This window comes from Prosopis cineraria, unplaced genomic scaffold (genome assembly GCF_029017545.1).
Source record: "Prosopis cineraria cultivar Desert tree isolate PC_DT_omini unplaced genomic scaffold, ASM2901754v1 PC6, whole genome shotgun sequence".
NCBI classification, from domain to species: Eukaryota; Viridiplantae; Streptophyta; class Magnoliopsida; order Fabales; family Fabaceae; genus Prosopis; species Prosopis cineraria.
The window spans coordinates 9,348,923-9,357,458 of NW_026555337.1; the positions used below are offsets into that span (position 1 = coordinate 9,348,923).

General features: G+C 27.8%; 1 protein-coding gene and 1 pseudogene across 1 annotated transcript; one reads left to right on the forward strand and one right to left on the reverse strand.

Annotated features, from left to right (window-relative positions):
* Positions 1 to 389: 389 nt before the first annotated feature.
* LOC129314711 (U6 spliceosomal RNA) lies at positions 390 to 499 on the reverse strand (annotated as a pseudogene).
* A 4,921-nt stretch (positions 500 to 5,420) lies between these two features.
* On the forward strand, positions 5,421 to 8,025 carry LOC129313826 (sodium/calcium exchanger NCL1-like). The gene is made up of 3 exons (XM_054957238.1): positions 5,421 to 5,502; positions 6,968 to 7,540; positions 7,818 to 8,025. The coding sequence occupies exons 1-3, from the start codon at positions 5,421 to 5,423 to the stop codon at positions 7,922 to 7,924; spliced, it is 762 nt and encodes a 253-aa protein (XP_054813213.1). The 3' UTR covers positions 7,925 to 8,025.
* The last annotated feature ends 511 nt before the right edge of the window (positions 8,026 to 8,536 follow it).

The window sequence follows — 8,536 nt, forward strand, 5'->3', positions numbered from 1 at the left end:
ATATTTATTTCTTAAATACAAAAAAAACATATCATTTTTTATCCAAAAAAAACATATCATTAGATTCTAAAAAATAATTTTTCTATTAAAAAATATAGGATATTTTTAATATTTCAATATATAATAATTGCTTCTTTTTTAGAAGTGCTCCTAATAAATAAATTATTTTATATTTACTTAAAAGTGAAATACCATATTGAATATAGATATATATGAAAAGATAGTTTTTAATTTGAAAACAAATAACTAATTTATTATGGATAAGAATACCTTATATTTTTTACCAAAAGGAGTATATAAATAGTAAGAATCTATACAATAATTATTCCCGGTAGAATTTATCACTATATTGTATTATTAAAATTTACATAACAATGCTTATATGTTGTTTAATCTGTGTTTTTTTATCAATTTGTGCATGTCATCCTTACAGAGGAGCCATGCTAATCTTCTTTGTGTTGTTCCAATTTTATTGGATGTCCCTGATGCTTGAAGGGACTTTAATGTGTGTTTTTTAATGTAGCTACATTATTAGAACAAGTTTGAGCATTATATTGTCGTGCTCGATTGAAAATTAATCTTTTAAAAATGTTTTTTTTACATTTACGTGAACTTAAATTCATGATATGTACATGTTGAAGCAATCAAAGTCTATTTCATTAGGATCAATGATTGTTAGTTGTCCCAGGCTTTTTTACCCGTATCAAAACTCAAAACATTACATGTATTTTTTCCCTAGCTCATCCTCCATTTACATACTTTAAAAATAAATCTAATAGGAAGAAAGAAGGGAGAATGACAGAAAAAAGATCCCAAAATATGCTAAAAACAATTAAGTATTGTAAAATGTGATAATTATTTTATAGTTCTTGAGGACTTGTTTGTCAATTGATTTTATTGTGAAAAGACTTCTTTATCCTTTTAGAAAAAATTTGCACATAGTGACTTTTAATTTATTATTCCATTGTAGTCATTTTTTCAAGAAAACTAGTTATTTCTCAAAAGAAAGCGGTAACTGATTTTTAATTGCTAGACTCTATTGATAAAAAAAATTTACACCAAACAACTTATAATTTGTAATTTTGTTCTAGTTATTTTTAAAAAAATATAGTCATTTTAGTTATTAGATTTGATAAAATAATTCATACAGAACAACTTTTAATTTAATATTCCACTCTAGTTATTTTTTAAAAGAAATGACAACTTATTTTTAGTCACCACTTTATTTTAAATTTTAAAACAGTGGCAAATATGCCATTTTTCAGAGCATAAAAATGTTAGGCAAGTTTCGTGAGACTAAAAAAATAATTATCATATTTCCTGTTATCAGATTGTCATTTGCATATTATTTTGGGGATATTTTCCTATCATTATCTCAAAAAAAAAAAAAAAAACAGAGTGAAGAGGGGCAAAAGGCAGAGTGATACCACCATCCGGAATTTGGTGGCCGCCGGTGGCGGGCTTTGACAGTTGATTATTGAGGTTGAGAAAAGCAATTTTTTTTTTTTGGCTGGAATGAAACCATTTTTATTAACCGCGTTAAACTAATAACTAGTAAATGAAACAGAAAATTATTGAGAAGTTGCATGCGAGAATTTCAATTACCCTAAAAATTTATAAAATGTATAAAATATTCTCAAGTCTTAAATCCTATGCAATTATAATTTGATAAAGAAAACTAATAACTTAATATTAAACTTATGTCCAAGTTATCATTCTCTTTTGTCAAGTTCTCATTGTACAGAATTTAGAATTTAGAAGTATTTTATACATTTTATAAAATTTTTTGGTAATTAAATAGTGATTTTCACTGAATGAAATGAAGTGTGATGTGTAAAATAAAAAAGGAGACGTCATCTGGTAATTGGACAGCAGAATCAAAAGTTTATATAAGAAAAGAATTGCATATAAGTTTTTTTTTTCCAATTATTATATCTCTCCACCAATCTCAATTTAAAGTGACTTCCTTAGTTACTATATTCGGTTGCCCCCATCCGTTGGTAGTTTATCTTTAGAGCAAGATACTTTTACCTATTTTCAATTTTACTTCAATTATAAATGTCTCCTTTAGATTTTTAAGACCCGTACGAACCTTTCATAGTATAAATAGTTATTAAAAAACATTTTTTTATATTTTTAAAATTTTATTTTCATCTCTCTAATTATTAATTGACCATCAAGTCATATATGTCGGATCAAAATACCACTCTTTAAAAATAAATTATATTTAAAAGTTTTTGAAATTACCCAAAAAATAAATCCATATAATCTTATATTCTTGTTTATGTTTTAAATTTTTTGATTACGTAAATGCATTTATTTAGTGATTTTTCAAAAAATTAAATATATAAATGCTAAAATAATATTCAAACACATAGTTAAAAAATCTATAAAATAGGAATTTAATATAATAAATGATTTAATATAATTTATGTTTATTTTTCTTTAAAATTGATTAATTTAACACAAAAATTTTAAATTATTTATTTAAATATTGACATACTTAATTATTTAAAGCTTTTTAAAACAGGGAGAGAGGGAGCAGACAATTAGATCATAAGAACAAATTAATAATTTTAAACATTTTAACATAATTAAAAATAAAAAATTAAGTATTCTAAAATTTTTAACATGATATTTCTAATAGTATTAAAAATTGGATTAAAGTGTATGCTTTGAAAATAAAAAGGACATCTCTATAATTTTAACAAAATGAAAGAGATATCGTTGTATTTTACTCTATCTTTATGTGGCAAGCGTAGGGGGTCAAGTCAATCCATAATAAATCAAGATTTAATTAATTAATTATGTGTGTATCGTACACCAGTAAAAAAATGGATTTTGTATCGTACTTTAGGTCTCTCCATGCATAATCTTCTCGGTTGATTAATGGAATGGTTAAGAAAATAGTTTATAAATGGACAATATATTTGGTTTAATTGTCTGCATTTATTATTATTAGTGAAATACTTTTTCAGACAAGATTATAATGGTTACGTGACTAAATGAGGATACAGGGATACACACATATGTAGTTTAAAATCATTGTTAATAATCTTTACCATAAAAAAATCAATCAAATGGATGACAAAGAGCGTGTTTAGGGGAACAAGATAAAAATATACAAAGAGAAAGTATTGGGATGATCTATATATATTTTTTATAACAAATAATTAAATGAACAGTAGAAGCATGTCCTTCGTTATTCAGATCCTCTATGCATTGCAAAATATTTTTATTAATTATTAAATTTCATAATTACATATATATCATAATTTTTAAAGATACGTTTTTATTTCTTTTCATAAGTACAAATCAACTTAAAATCAATGACGGTATCGATATTATCAGTGTAAAAACTATTACAAACCATTCATAATTGAGGAGAGTATCATTTAAGGACCTCTAAAAATAGGTAATATCAAGATAGGACCAGTCAAGGGCCCAGAGACTGAATTGTAATTAAATTTTCTTGATCAATTATAAAAATGCCCTTCCCCTATTGCCACCGTCGTTGTCCTCGGTACCGGAAATCTGGTCCACCATTGGTATTTTATCTCCAAGGCTCCAACGACGAGGTTGCTAGCGTCAACAATAGTAGTTGGAGCTTTGTTCTGGTGACAATTTGAATTTTGAACAGCTATTCTTAAGATTGCACATGAACAGGGTCGAGATAGGTTTTACTTCTGCCCAGTGTCCTGCTCATATACAAATTCAGGTCAACTGATGCTTGATTGATTTAAAAATATTTTTACAAGACTTTTTAAAAATACATAAAAACGTTTTCTTTAAAAAAATATTATTATTATTTAAATATATTTTTTATAAAACTAATATTAAAATCAAAATTTATTTTTTTAAAAGTTTAAAAGAATAACAACTGTTAGTTATTTTTACATGATAATAAGTTAAAACAAATTTTAAATTTTCAAAATGATTTAAAAAATTATAATGATAACAAATTCTAAAATTTCATAAAAGTATACTTTATGATAAATGTTAATAAAAATAATATTATTAAATAAATATTATTTATAAAAAAATTTTAAAAATAAAAAATTGGCAAGGCCAGACTACTAGACAGTTGGGCATAGTGCATAGCCTTCTTTAAATGGCTTGCTATTATTTTAATATGATTACTTGTTCAGGGATACTGACACGTTATTATTTGAATTTTGATAGCTTGTGATCTTTTTTTTTTCCTTGAACAAATCTGATGGCTTGTAATCTGATTTCAAAGTTTTGGCGGACAAGCTGCACTTCACATTTTGACAAATTATTTTCAAATATTAAGAGCTTGTTTAGTTTCATTCTATTTTTAATTTTTTTTAAAAATATTTTGTAAATAAATGTTTAAAAATTATTTTTTAAAACAAAATAAAATGAAAGCCTATTTAATTATGATAATTTAAAATAATTTTGGAGTAAAAAAATGACCAGTAGTGGCAGTCGCCAATGACAATGATTGACCATGTTTATAACAGGAAGATAATTTACAATAATCAAATGTAATGTACTTTAAAAATAAAAAAAAAATAACTACTTTCTCTGTTAAAAATATAAGTCATTTTTTAAGAAGTTAGATATTAAAAAAAATGTAAAATATTTTTAGTTTTCTAAGATGTAGTCATTGACTTTTTTTAAAAGTGCCCCTATTAATAATGACTTTATATTTATTATAGAGTATTTAATAGAAATAAATATGAAAAGATAGGGTTAGTTGAAAAGTAGAAAACTACTTTACTGGGAGGATGAGATTTGATTAAAAATATCTTATATTTTTGAATGGAGAGAGTATAAATTATTTATTCTTCTATTTTTTTAATTAAAAATAGAACAGTTTTTAAATATTTAAATGTAAAACGCTCAGTTAAATGAGTTTTTTTAACTACACAAAAATTAAAAACAACAAAGAACAAGTCCTAAAAGTTGTGTTCGAATCGAATTTTGACATGTCATTCTTTGAACAGTTTTGAATATTAACTAATGGTTTTTGTTTATAATATTGACAACTTAAATTTGCATTCCAGCAAGTTATTGGCTAACTTCAAAGCTCCAATGACCAGTTTGTAGATCAAATTTAAAAAGTTATATTTTCAATTTTAACAATTTATTTTTCTTAAATATTAATTTTATCTATATTTATAGTTAGTCTTAAGTCAAAATAAAAAAGAGAGGGTTGTGTTAGGTTTTTAACAATAACTTTGTTAAATCTCATATATAGATATGGACAATAGACATTTTTATATTGCTTTTGTATTTTTTTTTAAATATAAGAAGTTGTAGTTCGAATTTTAATAAGTTATTGTCTAAACAAGCTTTGAACATTGATTTTATTATTTGGCCAAAAAAAACATTGATTTTATTAAAATCTGAATTACAACTTAATAAAATTTGAACTAAAATTTATCGCTAGTGCCATGATACAATTGCTGGTGATGGGGTTCCGGTGGCGGGACCAGAGGGATTTTGATAATGGTGGTGACAATGGTGGACCAGAGGGTGAGTTTTTACAATTAAGGGGAAGGCATTTTGATAATTGACCAATAGTGTATTTACAATTTAGTCTCGCGATTCTTGCATACTATTTTCTTGGTTGTACAACAATAAATAGGAAAATATCAATAAAAACATTTTAACCAGACTTATTTTAAATTAAGCTTTTAAATTTATGAAATATTACTGCAGTATGAGGTCTTGCTTTGATATTAATATTTGAGAAAAATGATAAAAGAACTATTTTACTTTACACTTATTTATTTATTTTACTTGTTTATTTACTTATAAATGTTGTTCATTATCCTACTTCGCTTAATTTTATTTCAAATGTTTAAATTATCTCAAAATAACTTGTTGTTTCTTGTATATATATTATTTCATTTATTTAAAAAATGTCGTTCACTGCACCTACTTCACTTATTTTTGCCAAACTTTTACTTGATTTTATTTCAAAGAAATGAATAAGTAAAGTGTAACAATGAACAATATTAAGTAAGTAATGAACAATTAAAGTAGGGTAATGAATAAATCAAGTAAGTAGTTCTAATATTAATTTAAATGAATACAATCGTGTCATTCTCTTGTAAATTTAATATTAAATTAGGACTTCTGAATTGCAATAATATTTTAAAATTTTAAAAGCTTTAATTTAAAATAAGTTTGGTCAATAAGTCTTTATTGATATTTCTTTAATAAATAACTTACTTCAAAAATCCTCGAAGGGAATTCTCCCCTATGACATTATAAACAACATTAATTCATGTATCAATTTCACATGCCACAGAGGAAACTGGCCCAATCAAAAGATGAAAACTCTAATTTTTTCTCATTTAATATAGAGTTCTTATTTTCTTTCTAAAGATTGGTTGTTTTATTACATACGTTTGCACTTTAAATTTAACAACTAATACACTAAATAATCAACGGATTTCAATTTAGGATTTTAAAATGTTGAATTAATAACAAGCAAGTGTGAGATAAAATCTTTTTAAAAATAAGTTAAAAATAACAATTCAAAGTTCAAACCATTACGAAAACCAGAATTTTAAATATAACTAAAATTAATGGATATTTGTAGTTTTTTTAAAGATTTTGTCCACGGTTTTTGATTTAATATTTTGGAATTTACTTATTATTTTTTCTAAATTGTACGCATCACATGACCATCCTATCTCCATCCCCCAACGCACCCACGACAACCTCCCCCCCCCCCCCCCCCCAAAAGAAATTGTTTTTGAGTACCTCTTGATTTTCCCCTCTCACCCAATTATAACAAGAAAAAGCTGCCGTGTTTTTCTCCCTAAAAGAAAAGAAGTAAAAAAATTGATTATTTGGGTTCACTTGTTCATGAATTATGTAAAATTTTGAAGTTTTTAACATAAAGAATTATTTTGTTACATTTTGTAAGAGTTTTATCTTCTAAAATTTTTTAATATAAATGTTCCCACAACCATCCTCTTCCCCGCAGGGCACGCGATTCGGACGCAGATCGCCGACCGTTTTTCCGTCCCCACACGTAGAAACCTTCCTTTGAATGCAATTCAAACATCCATAACGCCACTCTCTTCTTCTCTGCCTCCATATCCTTACTTAAACCTCACAAATGCTTCACATCCTCACCCATTAAATGATCAGTTTTCCCATCCAATGTCTCGTCGCTTCAGCTTCACGCTCTCCCTCTCCCTCTCCCTCTCCCTCCTAATCCTCTGCGCTCAGGTCCGCGCTCGCTTTCTTTCTTCCTCCTCTGATCTAGTTTCCGATGGGATCCATGATTTCCGGGATTCGCCGGAGGACAATCTGCTCCGGTTTTCCCTGCCGCTGACGGAGTCTACCTGCGACCAGACGTACGGGTTCTTGCCCTGCACCACCAGTGTAGTCGGGAACTTGTTCCTTATCATCGTCTATGGCTTCCTCATGTACAAGGCCGCTACCTATTTGTCCTGTGGCAGCGAGCTGTTGCTTGAAATCTTGGGCCCGGGGATCGTTGGTGGCTTGTTTCTTCCCATTCTTGGCGCCCTGCCTGATGCCATGCTCATTCTCGGTAAGGATAGTATGATTGCAATTTCCGTTTTAAATCTCGCAACTGAAATATATTAAGATCTCATAGAACTGCTAAACTGTGTTATAATCAGTAAAATAAAGATGAATTCATGGAGATATTAGTAACTGTGTTATGCCTTGTTATTTCATCATGGATGTTCTAGATGGATGGAAAATCAGAATAGCCTTCTCTTTGAAAATGAAAACTCGAGATACGACGCTGATATGAGTTGTTGATAACTTTTGTAACGGCGCTATAATTTGTCTTGGATATTCAGGAGTTTTCCGCCTCTGCTCATTCTCAATCTCGATTAAGATTTTCTTTATCTGTTCGATTAGCTGGAAAGTGTCACCGAACTTTCCTTCTCTCCGGACGGTAAGTTAATTTTGTCTGTGGGCGTCCTGTAACCACTTTCTAGCTCCAAGCCTCCAAAGCAGTTGTTCAGCTTGTACCAATCTTATTCCTAACCCAACCAAACCTGACCAGGGGGCAGAAAAGGGATTGAGATAGGGTAAATTCGGCCGTTTTGTCTTGATTTGACCGAACTTTTTTTAAAGTCCGGAAAATCGAAATTGTCCTTTTCTTTTTCGTGGTTCCTGAGATTGGGCATTGAATTGGATTTATTTCTTTAAGTAAAACCAAGAAATTTTTATCCTATCTGATCATCCCAACTTTGATGACTCGTCTCCATATTCTCGTCTACGGTCGAGGATACTGCTGCAGGCATAAAAGTTTTCAACTTCCCCCAAAGAATACTTCTTGAATTTTCTACCTAAGGTAGCTAATCCTCAACCTTTTAGTTTTAATTATTTTAATAACAACTAGACTAGATTTTACATCCTACGGAAACGTTAAATTTTTTTTTTTTTTTGCATAAAAAAGTTAAAAATTAATAGAAATTAAATATTAAATTGACTGTATAATTTGTAAGAAAATAATAATATTTAGAAAGGTAAAATAATTCTATAAACAAGTTACAAATAAATAACTATAGCG